Source organism: Dermacentor albipictus, chromosome 1 (assembly GCF_038994185.2).
Source record: "Dermacentor albipictus isolate Rhodes 1998 colony chromosome 1, USDA_Dalb.pri_finalv2, whole genome shotgun sequence".
NCBI classification, from domain to species: Eukaryota; Metazoa; Arthropoda; class Arachnida; order Ixodida; family Ixodidae; genus Dermacentor; species Dermacentor albipictus.
In genome coordinates this window covers 177,446,046-177,469,208 of record NC_091821.1, presented here as the reverse complement: position 1 = coordinate 177,469,208, position 23,163 = coordinate 177,446,046, and the positions used below count along the sequence as shown (strand labels likewise).

At 49.6% G+C, this 23,163-nt stretch overlaps 1 protein-coding gene across 6 annotated transcripts in view; it reads right to left on the bottom strand.

Annotated features, from left to right (window-relative positions):
• The window catches only part of tna (tonalli), a 302,871-nt gene that overhangs the window by 32,596 nt on the left and 247,112 nt on the right, over positions 1 to 23,163 (bottom strand). Inside the window, exon 1 of one of the 6 annotated variants that reach the window (XM_070529714.1) lies at positions 5,452 to 5,477. The exons of 2 other annotated variants lie outside the window; for them this stretch is intronic. In XM_070529714.1, coding sequence (XP_070385815.1) covers positions 5,452 to 5,462 — 11 coding nt within the window. In that variant the 5' untranslated portion in view covers positions 5,463 to 5,477. Of the gene's footprint in view, positions 1 to 3,431; positions 3,453 to 3,544; positions 3,567 to 3,865; positions 4,042 to 5,451; positions 5,478 to 23,163 lie in introns of those variants that run through there. 3 more of the 6 variants (XM_070529712.1, XM_070529722.1, XM_070529715.1) reach the window with 3 other exon arrangements.

Sequence of the window (23,163 nt, the reverse complement as noted above, 5' to 3'; positions counted from 1 at the left end):
TAAAATACCAATTTTTCTTAAAAGCTCACTATAGTAAATATAAAGTATTTAATGAAATAGCTATACAGAAGCAACTGAAGTGAGTTTTTTACAGATTTCTACCCAGGAGCCTCCATAAAAGAAATGGTAATAAAAGGTGATTTAATTTTATTAAGTAAAATTCCTACAATGTTTTATATGAATCAATGCACCTGCCATGGTTGCTTAGTGGCTATGGTGTTGAGCTGCTAAGCACATGGTCCCAGGATCGAATCCGGACCACTGCAGCTGCATTTCGATGGGAGCGAAATCCAAGACCCCATCAAAATGCGAGAATACCTGTGTGCTTAGACTTAGGCCCACGTCAAAAAACCCCAGGTGGTCCACATTTCAGGAGCCCCCTACTACAGCATGCCTCATAATCAGATCGTGGTTTTACAATGTAAAACCCCATAATTTCAAATCAATCAATGTGAACATAGGAACCTCTAGCACAGCAGCATCCAGCTTTCAAGGATGAAGGAATCATGGCAAAGTGTCATCAGCAGGACAGCATGATTTACAGGATTGAAAGATCATTTTTCTGGGCAGTCATAACAGTTCCCTCAAGGTTACCGACATTGGAATGGGCACAAAAACATCACCAAGCAGCAGCATGGACAATTAACCTGCAGCTTTTGCCTTATGGGCTCCTAGACTAGGCTCAAATTTCCCATTGACATTTACCTACTACTAATTTGACATGGTTATTGCATCACTTCCTGCTGTCATTTCACTGTATAATAATACTAAGCTTTAAAAGAATGGTGACAACCAGATGCAAAATCATTGAAGGACATCTTTTAAGTTCATCAAATGCAGCAGGTGCCTATGCAATCACATTGTAAGAATACATTGGCATTAAACATCCCATGCTCAAGTGATGTTGCTATAGCTTCTAACCTTAAATTTGTGCCTGCTACTTAGCCAATGAAATTCCACAAAACATGTGCAGACATTATAAAGTCACAGGTCGAATTCTGAACCTTTAAAACCTACATCACTGTTTGTGGGTTCAGCTTGGAGCATACGTGAAACAAATTACCATCCTTTTTTTCGGGCAAGAGAATATCTGGGTTTAATGCATGCAATAAAATATACTATTTGGGTACTGACAGACATCTGCACTGCTATCACAAAAATTATGCACTTGGCATGAATTCAGAGAAAAAAACATCTCCCAACAAAAACTTTAAGCTAAGCTTCAGATAGCCCAATTCTGCATAATGAAGGGCTGCTACCATGGCTAATTCAATAGTTAAAAGGTTATGAAAAACAAAAGGATTGCTCTTTTAGCAGTTCCAAAGGCATAACGAAATGACAAAGACAACATGGCAGATCTTCATAGCATATCAGAACAATATTCTAAAAAATTTAGGCTAGTCCAGCATTTAAAGTGGTCATAAATCTCGCAATATATATGCACTATTCGTCACGCATGGAAAGCCATACACATTGGACAGGAAATCTCAAATTTGAGATGTGAACAACTTGTGGGAAAGTAAACATGGTCTATCCCCCACGCTATTGTGCCCTTATATCTCGAGAGATAGTAGCCATATTAAAGAAAAAAGACAATTTAAGCAGAATAATAATCCGTGAGAGTGCAAGGCCTGTCTTCTCCCTTTCACCTAGCCTTCTCCAGCATGTGATGTCAGTACCAATAGAAATGAATAACCGAAACTTCAGAAAACATTCAGTTGGGCAGTGGCTGCGTCCCAAGTAACTAGTGTAATGAAATGTGCAGGTTAATGTTATGCAATGCAAAAAAAAAAAAGATTTTATGTGGCTGCCATTGGCTGTTTACAGCTGAGAAGGTATCCAGATTCCATTTCAAGACCTTTAGGTGTAATCTATACTATACCTTATACTTGCGGAAAACTTACAGATCGCTTACTCATGCACTAATGCTTGCCACTGGAAAACAAATGTGAAGTACAGAAGCGTGCACTAAAGCCTGGCAGGCTGCAAAAAGTGAAGAGTGCACTGAACTGAAATGACACGCCTGGCCAGAAGCACGTGAAGCCAGACTGCGCTTCTACATTAACCGCTCGTGGGTGCTTGCAACACCGCAACGCAGTGCTGTGTGCCAGCACGCTTGCAGCTGTACACTTTACTCACCGTCCTAGTAATGGCTGGGTAACTAACTACCCGTACATAGTCTGTTGCTACGCTAATTCCCGCATTACTCCAGTATGAGCCAAGTTCACATCCTCCGACAACCCCGAGACGTATTGTAGTCATCAAAGCATGCCCTCTTGACTGAACACAGGCAGGAGGCCCCAAAAAGGCAAAAAAATATTCCAGCGCCTGCGGTGGGTGATGGATGAGCTATAAATAGTACATGTTAAGAATTCTTACAAATGAAAAACAAAAAGACTGCAATTTGTACTGCAGCCTTCGACGTACGCTCTACACTCTTCGTCTCCTCCATAGATGTAGCATCGAACGACCTCACTGGAACAAGCGTTACCCCGTTAACGCCGCTAATATGCAGCCGTGTTACTGGCGCATGAAGTGGCAGTCACGAAATATCGTGACTGATAACAACATTGTTAAACATTTAATGCCAGGTGCGATACTGGAACTCTGCGCATGGAGTCACGAGAGCGCTTTCGACAGCAATCTAAAGTGCCCGTGTGACGGCGGTACCTCGTCATTGAAGTCGTGTAATAAGTTTGAACCGTAGAGCTTCGTACTAGCAGTAAACTTTACAGTAAACTATGGTTTGAACGGTGCAGAAAAACCGAGACGTGTAATGTCCCTCACCAGACCGGAGCAACTCCATGAGAGAGCTAGCACAGCTGCTGAACTCACTTTTCAAATGTTTCCCCAAGAAATCAACACGACGCGTCTGGCACGCAGCATCTGCACGCAAGCGTCAAGCCGTTGAAAGCGGCTCTCACCTTGCGAAACGCGCCGCGCGCGAGAGTTATGACGTGACAGAGCGTGTAGTGAGGAATCAAAGGCTCACAACATCAAAATGCATGAAAGAGAGAGAGAGAAAAGAAAGGACTTCACCGCTTCAAATAAAATTTTGTTTCCATCAAGTCAGGAAGATAGAACTACACAGCATGCCACAAGTCGCTTCTATGCACATCAAAAGTACTGCATATCCCCTACAGTCCACATTTACTGGCTGCGAGTTACAGAACACAGCCGGCACAATTACGGTTAGAGGGACACAAAATTTTCATCGCTTGGGCACGCAAGTATTATTGATGTACTACCGCTCCTACACAAAACTGACAGTACCACCGGAACAAGCATATCTGCACTGAAAAAGCAACAATCGCGCACATAGCATCGCTGAGCAACTCCGTGTGAAAACAAGTTCGATCAGCAGCGAACTTCAAAACGTCGCGGGTCGGCGCACACGCCCGGCCGAGCAGCGCAGCTCTAAAACAACGTACAGGAAAGTTTTACCAATCCACCAAAGGACGTACACACGCACTAAAGGAGATAAATAAAAAAAACCACAGTGATGTAAGAATGAGTTGAGAGCGGTAAAAAGAAAGGATATTACGTTTTTGCAAGTTATGTTAATGCAATGACAAATTTACGGCGTCCGCAGGTACTCCGGTGTTGACCGAAACGGTGCCGCGGCAACTGTTGCAGTACGCGACAATAGAAACAAAGACAGGCCGATCGTGCACAACAGTTACAGGATTGGCTTGTCTTCTGCTCTGTGCTAACTGCGCTAAACAGGACAACAGAACCGCATCTGAAAACCGCGGCGCCGATCGCGTTTTGTTCCATATGATCGGCGAGGACCTCATTCGCGGTAACATTGTCGGCTTGCTACACGCTATCGGCACGTTTTACTCTGCAAAAAAGGGAAGCTTACCTTCCGGAAAGCGTTTGTCCATCGCAGTAAACATCAGCCACAATTTCTAGTTGGGTCATGGGCGTGATAGAACACATGATTTCGCGTGGAAACCCATATAAAACGCAATCACACACGCACGCACACACCACACATTCACGCCATTGTTAGAGGATGGCTGCCACTCGCTCGGACGAGCGCGAGTGCGCATGCCCGGAAGCGCCGTGACGTCACGCGCGGAGCAGTCCATGCCAACCGAGCAGCTGGCGGTCGCTCGCGGTGGTTGGCAAAGCCGCTGGGACTGCTAGCGCGACTGCGCTCGAGCGTCGAGGACGACCTTACACGCGCGCAGCGCGCAAAAGGCGGAAAATCAATATCTGCTGCACACATACACGGAAGTCCTTGAAAATCCCTTTGTCTCTGCTGCAGTCGCCGCAGAGTATGCTGGCCGCGAAGTGAAATCGACCACTAGGATGGCCGACGTTACGAGGTCGCCATCTGAACCCACGCGCGGCCGAAATACCAGCCGGCTGTGTTCTTGTGAATTGTGTATTATAATGAATAATAACGCTAACACAACAAGCGTGGGAAGTGCGCCTGCACCGATCAAGCACAGTGCGACATGCCTCCCACCCTCCGCCCCAAATCTCGCAAATACCGCCGGCGGTGACAACGTACTCCTCCGCTGAACGTGAAAATAGGCACGTCCACCGCTGTTTATATTCCCTCATAGATGGCGCTGGCACCGTTGCGCTCGTACGTCGCTCTGCTCACCCCGGAGCACCGTGCCCCGGGGGTCGTCGTCTGCTCTTCACAAGCGTTTTTGTTTTCTACAGTTTGAGTTGCAACTTTCGCACTTTGGATGCTGACTGTTCGGCAGTTATAACTAGCACAAATCTTCTGAAACGTGTGCACAATAACTGAAATGTGTAGTGCAATAGTGGCGCGTGACGAGCCGTAGCGGCGGCGATGAAATAGTAACTTTTGCAAGCAGGAGATAAGCATGATGGGAAAAGTTGCAGATAAAGGAAATTACGCAATTTCCCGAAATGGATGGTAAAAACCTAGAAGCATTGTATGCAGACAAGCTAAGTGCTAGAGTTATCAAACATCATAAAAAGTTATTTACAGGCGTTTGTCGTCGATGAGACGAGTACATTTACTTCACTTGGCAAGACTTGTTTGCGTTTGCAAAGAAACCTTCGTGCGATGCCCAAGGAGCTGTGCGTACCACCATGCTTTCGCTGGCGAGTGGGTGAATGACGAAAGGTGTGAAAAACGAAGGAGTAACAAACAAGCGGCGTCTGCACAAAGTTTGGGACATCATACACAAGGTCAGAAGAAAAGAGGAGAGGGGCAGCGTGAGGAAGAAGCAGCATACGATAGTGCGCGAGCGGCTTCTTATGCGCTCCTTCTCGCACATATATCGCTCAAAACCTTCCAAAACCGCGCTGCCAGAAGTAACGTAAAAATGAAGAGCCATGCCACGAAAGAGGACAGCGCGGCATCGCATGAGAAGGTGGAAAGACTGCGTGAGAGAGAGAGGCGCATGCGCACCCGCAAACGCTGTCGCGTCGTCTGCTACACGAGTGGGACTACTTGTTTACCGCGGACTCATGCTGATGCACTCCGCCCGAGCTCGTCTGCTTCGCAGTTCTTCGCTCCCCTCCGGTCACTCCGCTCCTCTCTCAATTCGCTGGTTCAATGCCGCTCTCACCCACGCGTCGCTCGCCTGTGCAGAGGAGGTCTTTTGTCAGGAAAGAAAGAGCAAAACGGTTAGCATCGCCCCGCAAGCCCTTGCTCCGCGGTTTACTTAGCGGGATCGCGCACTACTGGCGGTCGTACAGCGAGGCAGCGGCTAGCCTTGGCACCGTCGCTGCAACAGCCGGCGTAGCGAAGTTAAACTTGATGGGAGAAGGCCAAGTCGTCGTCGTTGTCGTATCCCCCACCCCCACCTTCCGGGAATGCAAGGGAAGCAACGACGAACAGACATCGGCTTTAGCCACTTGAGACACTCGGACTGTCCGATAATGCTTTGAAACACCCGCCACGCCGATTTTGACTGCCGAGGATATTGGGGGGAAATGCGCGCATGCTTCGATTATGGCCAGTTTTTCTTTCCCTCTTTTTTTCTTTTTTTTTCCTTACAATTTTCTGTCTCTTCTACCAGAGGAAAGGATCATCTATGAGCTGACAGTTCTTGTTGAATGCTGCAAAGCAAATGCAGCATGGTACAAGCAAATGCTTGACATTGACACAAAAATATGCGGAGAAATGGAATCGCAGATAGAAATAATCGCAGAAAGATCATGTGGGTAAATGTTGTTGATGCCGGGCGCACGGCGGAGCGCATATTAACTACCAGAACACAGCCTCCAGGATCACATCTCCGCCTCACGGCTGCCGAATCCCCAACGTTACCATATGCAGTGGCTTTTCTAACAGGCCGTGTCCCATATGCGGGGCTGGTTTTCTTGATGAGCTCGTCTCCCTATTTCCCGTAGTCACTCCTTACTAAGATTTCTGACTTTGAGATCCCCACATCGGCGGTGCCTTTCCAACTTTCAACCTTGTTTCATTGCGTTAGCTATATTATATGGATACTTCAAGCGAATTTTTGCCGCCGTCGCCGTGAGGTTCCGTATATATTTATGTATATGTATGCTATATGCCACGCCATGCTATATTACATGCGGTATATGCTGGTTATATTGCCACACCATTCTGTCACTAAAGTTGCTCATACTAGGTCTTACATTCTTGGCAAAATTATTCCGCAGGATTTTGAGAACGGCAGCCCACGATCAAATGTCATAAAAGAAAGCACCGACAGCGCATACCTTTTCATCTTCTCAGACTTGTGCATTAAAAGTGCGAAAGAATAACACAATTCAAACCTGAATATGGTGTAATATTTTAGGGCGCAGTTATTAGGCGCTTTGTGGTGTCTTTACTCTGTCAGTCCCTGGCGATTAATTGTGCGCTGTGATCAAATAAATTAGGCGCCCATTCCTGCGTTTCGCATCGGCGTCGTCCCTCGGCTTCACCGAGCGAACGCGGAGCGCAGGGAGGGATGAAAGCGACAGCGAAGAGAGCGTAAGGAGGAAAGCGAAGGAAGAGGGTGCAGCGGAACCATGAGGCAGAAAGCGGAGGACAAGGGTATGACGAAAGCGTGGTAAGAAAAGCGTAGTACCACTAGACGGGCTCTGTGGCGACGACCGCTAGTTAGTGGCGCGCCGTCGTCTTTTCACCGATGGCGTGCGGCAACCGCGTCGACCGATACCATAAATGGGAACAAAGCGCTGCATGAGCGGAGGTCTGTATGCGGTGTCTGCTGTGAATCGCGCCCACGCGGTCCCTCTCGCGATCTCCCGATTAGCGGAGCAGTCACGCCACACCTCGTTCCGTTTGCAATGTGCCGCGCGAGACAGATTGTCCGCGCCAGCCCATATATCGCGAAATGAAAACACGTAATGGCTGCGCTCAAATTTCGCCTTAGAGAGCATCGTAATAGTCGATGAATGTTTTTTTTGGTTTGTTTTGTTTATTGGCGCGGATCTGTGCTACCTCCGGAGTGAGCCCAGGATAGAGGGTTCAAACATACCCGATACTGAAAATTTGTGGTAAAATCACTAAGAAAGACGTTGGCTTTAATTAATAAAAATAAGCGAAATTGCTCAGGACGAAATGGTGGGCTAGTTGGTTATACATATACTTGAACACAGCGCACAATAAATGTACATGTCGCTGGTACGCTGGGCGTACTCTATAGGATCAATTTTTCGCGCAGGAAGAATAATTTGTGTAGCGAAATTACACGCTAACAAAGAAGATTTCGTATTCGCGTCGGGTGCGTACTCGCAAAGCTTTCGTGTGAGACATCTGACGCTTCCAGCCATCAGCACTGCTCTTATTTTAAAAATGTTTCTGCTTTTTTATTTATTACTATTAAGAATATTATTATTACTATTATTAATATAATCAATTGCAGGACCTCGAATGTTCAGTGGCCGGGCTATGGCCTGATATCAGCGACACACACACACACCCAAATAATAATAAGAGTAATACTGCAGATGCTAGACGACAACCTGCATATAGTTCGACCACACTTTTTACGTCTGTATTATTTATTCATACGACAGCGCAACATTGTTCGTTTGAACTGCGGAGCTACATGCAGCTGTTACGTTTGACGAGTGACATGCCACCTCGAAATAGCTGGGCATATTCGCTCAGTGTACGCACTCATTTCTTAGGCGTGAGCGCCGACGAGCAGTGACGTAACCAGGTGATGGCCCACCGGGCACGTGACCCCTCGAAAGTTCTGCGTTAGTATGCAGCCTCCCTCCACGCCCCCGCATCCTCCCCGTCTCCTGTCAAAAGCGCCCCCTCCCCGCCGTAAAAAAATTTCTGGCCACTGCCGACGGGTGCACCTTGATAACGCATGGCTGGCAATAATGCCACAAGAAACACCTCCGTGACTATCTTGCTGCTTGCAGATTGGTCGTAACAACATCCGTTAGGCGGTGCAGTGCCGCCAAACGGACGTTGTTACAACTTTATGCGTCAACGACTCAGGACCGCGCCGCCGAAATGGCACAAGCGAAATCGACTACATACGCCCGCTGTGCCAAGCGCGCGGCGTGTACCTGCGCGCAGCAAACGGATAAGGTGCCGCGCTTCCGCCGCCTCGAACTGGGTCCGGCAGCTTTTGTTGTGTCGTGCCGCGATATGCAGGCCACGAGTTGCACAAGGCTCGTCTTGCGAGGCTCTCGCCGGCCGACGTTGGCCCGGCTGACGGATGCGCCGGACAATCGGCGGCGTTGCGCGATGGGGGCCGCGCGACGCCGGACGAGACGTTGCGAAAGCGACGCCGGCAGTCCTTACAAGCGGCGCTTGCGAAGCAGGCCTATGCGCGCGTCACACGGCCAACCTCAGAAATAAATAACAACAAAGCACCGACAGCGGCGATTCCGAAGCGACGTGCTGTTCCCTCGCGGCTTCGGGGCAAAACGGTAGATTTCTGGCAGTCACGCGCGGCTTCGTATTACTGTCGAGGTTAGAAAGTGATCTGACCGCACCTGTAAAGCGCGTTGCCTCTCGGTAAGCCGAGGACTCCAGAGCCCAGAAGCAGCATTTTGCACTCTCTCGTGCACAGGACAGAGAGGTACGTATTGATTCATTAAGGCCAAGACCGGCTTTCCATGCCCGACAGGTGCATGGAAAGTGCGAGGGTGTTCGCCAAAGGTGAAGTTCGCCATCGTTAACTTGTAGCTGACAAGCGCTAAAATATCGCGTGTGCAACAGCAACAGAGTTCGATTCAGTCGATCGGACCTGTCGAATTTCCGACGTGTCAATTAAGGGGATGACAGGATAAGGCGCCGAGCGATCACAGCCGCCGGGCAAGCTCGTGAAGAAGGGTTAGGCCATTCTCGTGAAAGCATCGCAGTCCACAGGAGACGGCCAGTGCTTTCTTATCCCAGAGCAGGAGAGCTGGCTGTCGCAGCCGGGCTGTGCAAGCGCATCATTCACCGGAGGTCTCTGCCTCCCTGGCGCGGCACGAGCGGCGACAAGGCTGCTTGGCTCTTGGGCCAAGATGGCACTTGGATCGATGTCGAACGCCCTCGAAGGGCTCTCCACAGCCGCGGAAGCACGCCCCGCGAGGAAAACAGGCGGGCTCCAGGAGAGAGCGCGGTGCGTATACTGGCGTGACCTCAAGGCGTGACCACGTAAACCGTAAACAGAAGGGGAGGACGAAGCGGCGTCCTTGGCGCGGCCATGCCAAGGCTCCGCGTCGTCCGGCCTCGCGCTTCCGTGACGCCGACGTGCCAGCAACGTTGGGGAGGACCGGCGAGATTCACGGGCGACAACGGATTCGCCGGAGCGCCCACACTTCGTTCCTACCCAAAGACGCCGGACCCAGGCGCAGCTCGGAATGTGCGCCCTGAGCCATTTCCGACCGCCAATGCAGGTCACGCATATCAAAGACAAAGAAAATAGAGTGTACAAACGGACTTTCCCCTCGCGGCCACATCTGAGAGCTTCGCAATTAGGTAAATCGCGACCCGTTATTATGTTTGTGATCAGCAGGCATAGCAGCCAGTTTTGTCATATGAAGTGGAAATTAAGTTCTGTGAATTTACGTGCCAAAGCGCGATCTGATGATGGGCCACGTCGTATAAGGGGACACCGCAACAATTTTGACCACTTCGGCTTCTTTAACGTGCGCACCTGAACGTAAGTACCACGAGCGTTTTGGCATTTCGCCCCCATCAAAATGCGCCCGGCATCGAACCCGCGATCTCGAGCACAGCAGCGCAACACCGTAGGCACTGGGCTACCGCGGTCAGGTGCGAAGTCAAAAGAAAAGCCAACAAGACAGCGCGTCGCGCCGCCGTGGGCCCTATTTTGTAATGACTTCATTTCACGTTCCATTCTTTTCTTATCACCCAGCGATAACAGCTTACAACGGTGTCCAAGCCAATTGGCGAAGGACAAAGAGAATGGAAAAGAAACCCTCATTTACGAAATATGACCCCTGCGGTTCTTCGCGCGGTCTTCAATCCTTCTCACTCTCTCAACTACATCCTTAGCGCACTATTCGGGCTTATCGTAGACCCATTCTCTCTTGGTTGCGTTTCCAGGTTATCCCGTGATATATATGCTCATATTAACGGAAGCGTTAACCTTACTAAATATCTTTCGTGATCAGTTTGTTTGCTTTCATCACGCGTCGTCCGGCCCCAATGGGATTCCATCATACTCTCGATTCCAGCCTTTTCCCATTGATCTCGAAGCCACGTATGCACTGCAAGTGCTCGTAGCATCAGTTAATTTTGAGAGTCTCGCGCGATTCCTCCGCTAAGAGATTTGCTATCCACACACAAAAAGAGATATACAGCAGCTAGAAATGATACAAATAAAGACAGTTATAATCCTATTTCTGAAATACAAAAGATTTGACTACACTTTATAGCCATGTTTATACCTTACAGAGCTGCGTCGAAAAGGAGCCCGCCTTTACTTTTTGCATGAAGTACATTGAACGGCCAATTGGAGATAACTGTTGCATCATATCTTGCCCCTTCAACAACACGAAGGACTCTGCTCACACAAGAGCGAGCATTGAAGGGACGCTAAAGAGAAACACTAAATCAGTACAGACTGATAAGGTATTCTTTCAAAACACTTTAATCACTATTCTGGCGATAAGATGTTGATTACTAGAAGAGAAACTGAAGGTCGAAGTTCCATTATGTAAAATGTCGCGATTAATACCCCAGCGTCGGTGTATCAGCGTGACGTCACAGATTTCAAAGTATTTTTTCACATTTGGGCCACTATCGCTCGATAAATGTTCTCTAAATTACACTAACTTTCAGTCTTTGGCTCTTTTAGAGCACAAGTCAATCGACTTTCATCTATAACAAATCGACTAGGCCCGGTCAGACGCCGTCAGAATCCATGACGTCACGGCGAGCTGGTGCGCGAATCTCAAGGGGGCGTCGCCACCAGTCGCTCGTTCTTGCCTCCTTTCAGAATTATCAGGCAAGCCTTTCCTCACGAATGTACTGATACATCTCAAATATCTTTTCTATACATAGAAATAGTAGAAATATAGTAGTATAACACTATAGTATATGGTATAGTATAATAGTAGTATAATAGTATAGTATAGTAGAAATATAGTATTAGAAATATAAATAGTCTATACATTTGCCAGGACGAATTCATGTAAGCATTTCTTTCTTTCTGAGGACCATTTCTGGTTGGAATGTGCTTCCAAGATCAGTTTTTGAAGCGCGAAATACCTCCCAAGCACTTGAAGGTATATTTCTTGAGTTAAATTGATCGTGTAGCTTAACGGCGACCATATTTTTTTTTAGTGTCAAGCTGAAATTTCCTAAAACCATACGTCATGTCCATGTGTGTGCACTCATACTTGTATGTACATATATATATATATATATATATATATATATATATATATATATATATATTTGTAAAACATCTTTTCTTTGTACCTGACTAGTGTGATAACGCTTCATCAAGGTCTGTCATTTTTGCTTGTTCGAAATAGCGCTTGTACATCTACTATATGTATACTCATTATTGATGGTACTTCTATTTGTTGTTCTTTTTCATGAATCCACTCCTGCTTGGGTCTGAGTATGGTACACTGAAATACAATAAAAGATAATAATTAAAAAAAAACGTTGGTAGCCGAAAAAGAATCGCTGTTGCTGCAGCTATAGTTGGCATTGGAATGTGTCCGCCGTTGTAACGCCATTCGGGCAGACTGCGGCCGAACAGAGGGGGTTATTACACGCAGTCGCAAGTTTCGACACACCAATAGGGTTCAGCGACAACATCGTATACCGTCGGCGGAGCCGGCCGCGCATCCTGTTCCCTAGGCAGCCGGCGTTCGGCCCGCGGGGTCAGAGCGCGGGCGCGCACCTACCTCCTCCTCGCCGGCTCGCGAGCGTGCCCAGTGCACTGCCCTCGAGCACTGCACACTGCTGGCGGCGGCACAAGGGACAAACAACAAGTACGCAAGAAACATTACCGTTTCTCCGGATGCGCAGGACAGCTGCTTGTTCAGTGCAATGCAGTGAACTCGCGGTATCTATATGCGTACGTACGCACGGCGACAATAAACCGGAGAAAGGAAACGAGCAACGACGAGAGCGAGGCCGCGACGAACTGGGGAACAGCGCAAATAAAAATTGCACATATTGAGGGCCGCGTTTATTTGGATATTTTACGGAATGCTGCCAACGTCTGGTGTGCACGTGATCGCGGGAAGTATTCTATTGGACAGCATGCGTGCATGAGCGATGGCCTTCGCCGACGTGTCATTTCCTGAGCTGAGTAGGCAGGAATAAGCTTTCTTTCTCTTTTTTTTTTCGGAAAAACGCCATCAAACAGTATAGGCGTGCAGGCGGACTACCCGACGCGATATAGCTTAGTGACTGTGGCGTTGCACTAATGTGCTGGAGGTCGCGAGTTCGATCCCGGCCGTGGCGGCCACATTCCGACGGCGACGAAATGCAGAGAACGCTCGTGTACTTAGATTTAGGCGCAGGTTAATAGGCGGTCAAAATTAATCCTGAGTCACTCGCCTTCCTTCGCGACGGCCGCATTTCCATAGGGGCGAAGTGAAAAAAAGAAAGAAAAAAAAACGTCTGTGCCCCGCGCATTGGGGGCACGTTAAAGATCCCCAGGTGATCAAAAATTAATACAGAGTCGCGGCATGCCTCACAATCGAATCGCGGTTTTGGCACGTAAAACCCCAGAATTCTATCGTTCCTACCCCCCTCCCCGCCCCCACCACCACCACCACCATTGGCGTGCGCTTTACAATCGGTCGTGGACTGGAAACAACGGAATTTAATTTTCGCAGGACAGACTGTACGCGATGCAAGCGCGACAGGAAGCAAAGAAACCGCTGCCACCGAGATTCGCGCCGGTATTCGTGACTCGCACGCACGCGCACACGTGGCCCCGAAAGACGCGTGGCCACGCGCGGCTCCACGAGGAAAGCGCTGCCCGGTGCTCTCCCCCACGACTCCGCAGTTGGATCAACGCGGCGCAGCGGCGGCGCTCGCGCCTGTGCAAACAGGTCGGTCGGCCAAGGTCGCCGTTGCCGCGCCGCAGCACAAGGCGCATGTGAGCGTTCGGCGAGGAGCAACAGCTGCAGGCATCGCTCCTGCATGTGTTACTGCAGGCTGAGTTGCCTCCTTATAGGCGGCCTGAACCGCGCGACAAAAGGGCGCGCGTGGACGTCTACGGTGTACGCTCATCTGCCCCGCGTGTGCCTCTCTTCCATCAGGCTACATTACAGACAGATGTGCCAGTGCGTCGACGCTGGTGGTGCGCCGCCGCCACGCCGCTGCACATGCGCAAAACTAAAAGCGTGCGTTCGCGCATCTTTTTCCCTTCACACGAGTACTGCATGCCGCAGATGTACACACTGCTCCTCGAGAGTGAGAAATCCGCCTCGTTCGTTTGAAACGCGCGTGCGCATCGGAAACACGCGCTCTCCCCTCGCTTCCTGTTGTTCGTTCTGGCGCGAGATGATTTCGCACTTTACTCTCCCGGGGGCGGATAGGCCTTTATATGGACCTCAGGAGCAGCGGCGATCCTCACACTGGCGCGACATGAGCCACGCCAAACCGAGGGTCTATGCATCACACGGGACGCCCCCTCTGAGACATCTGACATTCAGTTCAGTCAGTAATCATTCTACGCTCACCCTCCGCGGTTGTTTAGTGGCTATGGTGTTGGGCTGCTAAGCACGAGGTCGCGGGATCGAATCCATGCCACGGCGGCCGCATTTCGATGTGGGCGAAAACGCCCGTGTACTTACATTTAGGCGCACGCTTAAGAACCCCAGGAGGTCCAAATTATTCAGGAGTTTCCCGCAACGGCGTGCCTCATAATCAGATCGTGGTTTTGGCACGTAAACCCCATAATTTAATCATTTTACGGACAATCTGGCGACAACGCAGTCATTCGTGAGGTGCAGCTATCACCACGCATTAATTTCGCGTCCACACACGCGATAGGCGCAGCAAATGCGTGAACAAGAAAAGAAAAAAAAAGCCACTCGAGAAAGAACACAAAGGCACCACTCGCTCCCTTGAACCAAAACCGCTTTGACGAGTGTCAGACGAGAGAAGAGACGCACGGCTGCTTGTGGCTGCCGAAGGTCACGCGCTGTTGTGCGCGCGTCTGCCATAGCTTGCCCGCACCTCCCACCGACCAGTCGCGCTTATTCAGAGCGCTGCCAAAATGGCCCCACCGGGAGAGGGGCCCGCAACCACTCGCCGCACGGGTGGGTGCTTTTCTGATTCACAACTTTATGGCATTGAAACGGCGAACCTGCCACCCTTTCCTTCAGGAGCCCAGTGCGAAGCTAACCGCTGTCGAGCGCATCATCAGCCGAGGCCGGCGTGTCTTGCAGCCACGGTGTAAGAATATACCGTGCTTGAAGCGCACTGTCGTCAAGCGCGTCCGCGTTGCTAATACAGCGACGCTCCCGCAGACTCATATCCGCGTGACTAGGCTGTTTATTAACAATTATACGACCAATCAATTTGAGTCTCTCTTTCTCACATTCTGTTTAAAGAGAGAGCGACGAGTTGCCTTCCAGCCGTACCGATATCTTGTGCAGGACGAACAACGGAATATGGATAAAGGAACACGAATAAAGGAATGTGAATAAACGCATCGTAGTGAAAATGCAGCCTTGCTCCCCGTCACAAGTGCTCGAAATCGACGCAGCGTCTTCCGCTGCTCAATGAATCGTGCTGTTATTGCTCTTTGAATGACTTGTTTCTTTTTTGACGAAGAACACACGAATGAGTTTCCAGCATTTAATTTATCAAATGGACCTCAAAGGAAATTCAATGAAGGAACTGGCTTGTATTGAGGTTGTTTGACCTTAGCACAAGTCACGCTGTTTGATGATATACAAGGTGTTTCAGCGAACCCATTCAAAAATTTTTAAGGGTTGCCTGTGGCAGATAGCACAATTCCAGTTCATGACCTGGCCTACTCGAAGGGTCAGACAATACTTGCGCAAAAAAAAATTGAAATCCATAATCGACTAATTGACAAAAATTCACTAATAACGTTTTTACCTAACTACATTATGGCCCATGTTGCAATTTACAAATTATAGCCGTGGAGTTCGCAAGGCGGATCCAGTTGGAGCAAATTCTCAGGATGACACCAGTTTAGAGATATTAATTCCCGAACTTTGCGGAAAAATGCACTGACGTTCCAGTTAATTTCTCAACAAAATGTCATTTTATACACTGAAACCCAAAAATAAATGGAACGCCAGTGCATTTCTCCGCAAAGTTCGGGAATTATTATCTCTAAACTGGCGTCATCCTGAGAATTCTTTCCAACTGGATGCGCCTTGCGAATTCCACGACTAGAATTTGTAAATTGCAACATGGGCCATAATGCATGTAATTAGGTAAAAACGTTACGAGTGAATTTTTGTTAATTAGTCGATTATGCATTTCCTTTTTTGTGTGTGTGCAAGTATTGTCCGCCCCTTCGAGTAGGCCAGCTTACGAACTGGAATTGTGCTATCTGCCACAGGTAACGTTTAAGAATTTTTGAAAGTGTTCGCTGAAGCACCCGCGGTACAGTACAGCTACGACACGGAAGTGACGTTCACTGTTGATTTATTTATTGATTGATTGATTGAATCGGTTGCGGTGCCTCAGTGGTTATGGCGTTCCGTTGCTGGACACAAATTCGCGGTTTTCATTCGCGGCCGCGGCGGCCGCATTTCGATGGGGCGGAATGTAGAAGCGCCCCGTGTACTGCGGCGTTTCTGTCTCTCTCATAGACCGTGAGTAGCTCGGGGTGAGTGAATGGGTGAGAAGGAATGAACGAGTGACGTCGACGACTAGGTAAGCGACGTAGCCTGTGGTGTTCCGGAAGAGTTCGGGAACCGTTATATCCTTTTCCCAGACAGTACAATGAGCAGTCCGTGTCAAAATGGAGTGAGAAATATCTCGGCGATCGGAGGTGCGAGAAGACGAGGGCCGCGAAGCCTCACCTACGGTCCTCGGGACACCGCGGCCCTCTCTCCCAGCGAGCAGTCTGGAGCAGACCGGCCGCGCGGACGACAACCCGAAGCGGCGCCGAGCAGCAGCAACGACGCGGCGGCTCCGAGCTTGCGCGCGAGACGCGCGCACACACGCAGGGGCGTGCCTCGGAACGGGGTCGGCCGCGTCCTTTGTTCCCCCGGCGGCCTTCCTCCCAGTGCCAAGGAGGACGGCGTGCGTGCGTCGCGCGCTCACGCGCTGCCGCCCGCAGACGGCGCCGCCGTGGTCGAAGCACACCGACATGTCCCCGATTTGCGTCCCCGAACCCTTGCGCAGGCCGGGGCGCCGATCTCCGAACGAAGGAGGCCGCCGGCCTCTTCCTCCTTTTGTCTTCGGCCGCTGTGCTTGTTCCCCGCCGCCACCTCCTCGCTGACCGCGCGCGCCCCGCCGGACACACTTCTTGGCGGCGCGGCCTCCGACGGCGCGATGCATAAGCGACCGCGCACGCGAATTCGTCGGAGCGATCGCGAAACGTCGTCGGTGCATGCTCGCAGAGCCAGTCTCGCCATGGAACTGGGGGAGGAGGTGGGGAACAAATGCGCAGCATCAATTTTGCACAAGATCTTCAGCGATATATCTAGCTCCCGCCCGATCCACGTATTCTGTGCAAATTAGAACGTATCTGGCGGATATGCCCCTCCTCCGATGTAAACACGAACACACTGTGCATATATATAATCGACCCACCTTAATGGAAGGTAATACAGAAAGAAAATGCTACCTATCGAGTTTGCGAAACGACAGTGCAAGAAACAAGAAGTCTAAATAATGTTACCCGATTCTGTGTGAGCTTAAAAGATTATGGGGTTTTACGTGCCAAAACCACTTTCTGATAATGAGGCACGCCGTAGTGGAGGTCTCCGGAAGTTTCGACTACCTGGGGTTCTTTAACGTGCACCTAAATGTAAGTACACGGGTGTTTTCGCACTTCGCCCCCATCGAAATGCGGCCGCTGTGGTCGAGATTCGATCCCACGACCACATGCTCAGCAGCCCAACACCATAGCCACTGAGCAACCACGGCGGGTCTGCGTGAGCTTCCTCGTATGTTTTAATTAGGTGTGAAGTTTAACGGAAGACTTGCGGGAGTTCCGTTTCTCCGAGCCGGCGCTAAGTGAGATCGGAGCCACCCAAACCGAACGTTTGCAAGAGAGGACGTAACGCTACGCGAAGCGTCACCGCACAACCGTTATCGTCATGACGTCAGTCTGGCGTCAGAGAGATCTACTCGTGCGCCGGCTCTACAGCGCGAGCGGCGGCGTTGTTTACCGGATGGTCGGTGTAATACTGCAACGCCCACGCGCGCCGGCGAACAACGGTGCCGAGCGGAGCCGCAAAAGGTCGCTCCTTACGCCAACATCCGGCCATTCGGCACCAACGCTCGGGGGAAAAGCCGCACCGTTTCGACATTTTTGCTCCTCTCAGCCTTATAAGGCGTTCGTCGCAGCCGTCACAAAGCTTCGCAGCGAGATGAATAAAAAATAACGAGAGAAAGTGCCACTTCGATTTTCGTTTATACCAACTCAACCCAGGGGAGTCTCCGGAATATCGCGCTCACACATACTTTCGCGACGGAAGTCAAGTACTTTCTTTCGCGTCTTCGGGGCCAGCGGTGGCTACACGGACAGAGGCAAAAAAAGTAAGTGTGCGCACCAGACAGAAATGATCGGAAATGAACGAGAGAGAAGGGGGGTGGGAGGCACGGTAGGCTTGCATCCCGCCTCTTTCGGTTTCTCCTTCGACGGCGGGGTTTCGGCCAGACTTGCAGCGTTCTTCGCGAGTATGAACTGATTTGCACACCAGGAGCATTCGCAACACAACCTTTGCTGGCGTTTTTTTTCTTCTTTTACTTGGAGGTTGCGCGCGCCCTTTCCGAACGCCGTTCACCGACCGCCGCTGCCCTTTCCAGCTGCAGGAGTTCTGTTGCAGACCTCTGCGCGCAGATCTCCAGCGAAAGGCCTTTCGCAAGAGCTACTTCGCAATCAGCCCCCGCCTTCGCTCCGGCAGGCCGCCAACACCAGCGATTCCCTACTAGGGCTTTATTCCCTGCGCTCTAGCAGCGCCCTCTGCAGTGCTAACGCACGCGCCAGGCGACTGGATCCGTGGCTCGTTTTACGGACCGTCCGTACATAGCGGCTCGGTGGCATCACGGCGGAAATTTTCGAAACAGAGTTGCGCGGCCCACGCACCGAACCGTGCTTCCCTTTCGTGCCCGGTCCAACAATATCGAGTGAGAAGAGGTCGGCACACTCCCCTTTTGCTTCGAGTTTCCTCCTCCTGAGCTGTGGGCGATTACGCGGCAAGTGCAGCGTGGAAGGCGTGTCCAGTTCCCCGGGCCGCAGGGGCGAAATTAAAAGCCCCCGCAGCGGTGATTTATAACGGGGTTGTTTCACCGGCATCTTCTTAATTGTTTCCGTAGCCGGAGCCGATATGGAAAGCCTGCGGTTGCTAGGCGACGCGGGAACCACGTATTCCCTGTCGCCTCACCCTCCTACATGGCTCCTTCCTTCCCGGAGTGGCTCTCGTCAACCCGAAAACTCTGGCTGGCCGTGGGAGCTGCGCGACCACGTGCTCGCGCGCATGCGCCGACAGCCCAGAACGCCAGGCTCTCTTCAAGTCTACAGCAGCGCGGCTAAGCGACCATGGCCGCGTGCTGGCCACATTGTACGGCGCTACAACCGCGAAGGTATATAGTTCGCCCTTTCGAACATTGCAGTGCCATTTTTCGTGTCGGGTGACACGGTTAACCCTCTGTAGAGTACTAAAGAGGGTTAACTTTCACAGCTTTACAGACAAGAAATAACAAATATTGAGAGAAAACATTTAGAATTCCAATCATGATTCCCCGATGCCAAGTGCACAATACTCGAAATAGCCCTCGAACTGGCGTCGCACATGCACTACAGTTGTTATTTATTGCACTCGAAATTTAGCAGTAATCTGAGTTAGTTATGAATATTAACACTCGCACGCAGTCATGGTACATTGAGGTGGAAATAGAAGAAAGCATCCGAGAGAAACGGTAAAAATGTTTTCGCAACGAAGCCTACGGTCAATTCGAAGAAAATTCAGATACTACATACATGCGTGATTTCCAAAGGTGATTGGTTGAACGACGCGGCACACGCCACACCAGCCACTAGTAACTTTTCTTAATAAGAAATGTTGTGCGAGCGCGCGGGGTAGCACTCCACGAAAAACAGGTTTTGTGCAAACCTGGATTCCCTTGGTTTGTCGTCAGCCTGACAGAACCATAACTTAAGAGAAGCACGCAGTTTCGAAAGCCCATCTATAGAAGCGATGCATGAGTGTGATTACAGCTGTGAGAATCGAACTAACGACATTTAATGAACGTTACAGTGCGGTCTGCAGAAACTGAAATCCTGCATTCCAGTCTGGTGACATTTAGCTTTGGGCTCTGCGAGCGTGCAGCGATCCATCTTCAGTCAGAATAAATCAGAAACCCGCCTTGTGTTTCCTCTGTACTGTTCTGCTAGACAGCTGCTGACACGCACACATGCCCGCACCCCAAAGTGATCCATGTTCACTGATTACAAGAATACGACCTCCAGGGGCGTAGCCAGGGGGGGGGGGGGGGCTTATGGGGCTTCAGCCCCCCCCGAAATGTTTTCGTGCTGTCCATGCACCGCAGACCAAAGCAACCCCCGGCGCCGGAAATCACTCCGGATTTTGTCTAGAATGTCTTTTTGACGCTCGAAAAGACATTTAACCGCGAAGATTGCGAACTCGGGCTGGATTTCGTGGCAACGCCCATACACCGGCAGTCATATAACGCCAAGCAGTCCCATCCGAGCACAAAGTTTCAAGGGCGCTTTGATGGTGAGCGGGCTCGCCGCGGCATCTCACTGAGGCCACGGAATCTATGGAGCGCATGGATATCAATTGCGAAACATTATGGGTATAAATCTCATAAGCTCTTGATGTGAAACGTGCATTGACATTTCCAAAGTTGTGCTTTAAATTTTCAATTGCGGAACTTTGTGGGTTTAATGTTGTTATAAACATTTGACGCCAAAGGTCCATTGACTTTTCTAAAGTCTCACATCGGAACATACAACGAGACAAGCCAAATCAACACACTAGCAGACGAGTTGACAAAGCACGCAACGAGGTCCAATGAGACGATGCGTTGGGGTGGTTCATTTGTGCCGTCATGGCACATAAAAGAATATCAACATTTTTTTTAACCTACGCCAGAACATCCACGTCAAGACATTAAAGCCAGGCAAAGTAGCTACGTTCTTATTTATTTTTTCTACTTTGACTTTTATTCGCCGAGGACACATTGAGCCTCTTCAATTTTTTTTTGTTCTCACTACCCTACCCGCGGGCTGCCAGAGCGAGCCAGAGCGCATATGTTTTTCTCGTATGGCCCCGACCACCGCGCGGTACACTTCGGTGGGCGTTCGGTTTGCTCTGGCCGAGTGGATTTTCACCTGACAGAGTTTTGGAAGCTTTCTGGCTAGCAGACGAGAAAAAAAAACAATGGCCGCTCGCCGCCATCACTGTGGGGACTCGAAGGATTGCACCGCGTTCCTTGAGCGGAACCTTTCCGGAAAGTCTTGTTTCGCCGGTGTAGGATACTGAGCAGTATGCGAATGGTTCTCAGTGGGCCAATCGTCTCATGTTTTCTTCGGTATTAATTCCGTAGCCCCATTAGGTCCCCGATGTAGGCATTCGATTCTGGCCAACATACTTTCCTATGCGTTCTTTTTTTCATTTCGGTGCCTCCGCCCCACAGAAAAAAAATACATTGTTGCGGCGCAGCGAATTGTCGCATGGTGAAAGTTCGATTTTGATACTTCTTTTGCGGAAAGTAATGGGCGATGGGACGCTTCAGTTTCCGGATACGTTTATTATAATATTGCGAAAGCAATTATATGGACACTCTAGGCGCATTCCTGCCATCGCCGTCGCCTATAAAGTCCAAGGGTGATAAAATCGTGACCACGCGCTGCATACTGTATGTGCGAGTGAAAGCGTAGGAGGGGAGGTGGAATGGGTGAGCCGACGATGGTGGCTCAGTCTTGTATGCGCAAAGGAGAAAAGCGGGGAGCAAGCGCGCCGCCTTCCATCGCGCGCAATACATCGGGGGGAGTGGATGGAATGGGGGCGGAATCTAGGATTCTGTGAATTTATGATTGTGCAACATGTTTATTTGCCTTGTTTGACGCATTACATACAGTTACTTTTTCTTACATACATAGACTCATTGGAGACTTATACGCATACCTAAATATCTTGTTGCGAGGTTTTGTGTATACATGCAGTGAACTTTGTTTCCAGTGACACTTTTTTGTTATTTATCAAGCCGTATTTTCGCATTTGTATACCCATTGTATTTTTGCATTTCTAATGTACGAGGGCGAGTCAAATGAAAGTGCGCCTACCCTAACCGCGCAATAATGGTTCGGTTCATTATCTGCGAGGCATGCGCGTAGGAGAACGGCATGTCTCATTTACAAAAGTGACACGCAGGTGTGAAGATAACTGTTCTTTAATGCTCTCATACACTGGGTTGAATATGGTTGCGTCGCATGATGGACACTTCAAAAGTTGGACAGCTCGGTGTCGCGAAGTTTTTGACAGCTAAAGGTGTTTCCAAAACAGAAATTAATCGCCGTATGGCTGCCGTTTACGTTGAACAGGGCATTTCACTGACCACTGTGAAGTGTTGGAACAAACGGTTTAAAGGACGTTGTAAAGACATTCCTAGACTGGACCAAAACGATCGTGCAATCACCCCCCACACAATTTCAAAGGTTCACGAGCTGATGGAACAAGAAGGGAGCATAAGCATCGATGAACTGGCAGACCGTCTGAACATCAGTCACGGTTTGGTTCACGCCATCATTCATGAGCTTCTCGGTTATCGGCTCTTTGGTGCGCAATGGATCCCCAATATTTTGATCCATCGCGAGCCTGACGGAGAAGTTTCGCGCTGCCTTGACTCATCTGATCGGGTATCACAATGAGGATGACGACTTCTTGTTTGCATTTGTGATTGGGGACGAACCTTGATGCCACTACTACGAGCCTGAAACACGACGGCAAACTTACAGTGGAAACATTCGAATTTACCACGCCCAAAGAACGCAAAGGCGACCATTTCCACTGGAAAGGTGTTGTTGACTTTTTTTTCGGTCGTCAGGGTCCATTACTGATGGAATTTGCTAAATCTTGAGAGGCTATCAATTGTTTCCGATATTGTGAAACGCAAGAACGGCAGTGTGTCGCAATCAAGAACGAACAACGTGGAAAATTGACGAATGGGGTCATCTTGTTCCACGACAATGCCTGTCCCCACGTCGCTTATGTGGTTAATACAAAGCTGGCAAAATTCAAGTGGGAAACGCTGCAGTCCGCCATACAGCTCAGACCTGTCACCTTGCGACTTCTACATTTTGGGGCAGCCGAAAAAACAGCTCGAGGGAACCAGATACAGACTTTTTGAAGCAGCAACCCAAGGAGTTTTATAAGACGGGAATCACGCGACTCGTTAGTCAATGGGACAAATGTCTAAATTCTCATGAAGACTACTTTTAAATAAAGTACCCCGTTGTTGGCTCACATTCATTTGACTTGCCCTCGTATATCTTGCAGAATTCCTGCTTTTTGTACGTGCCCTCTGTTGCGACTATGATTTCGGTGCAATTACTCACG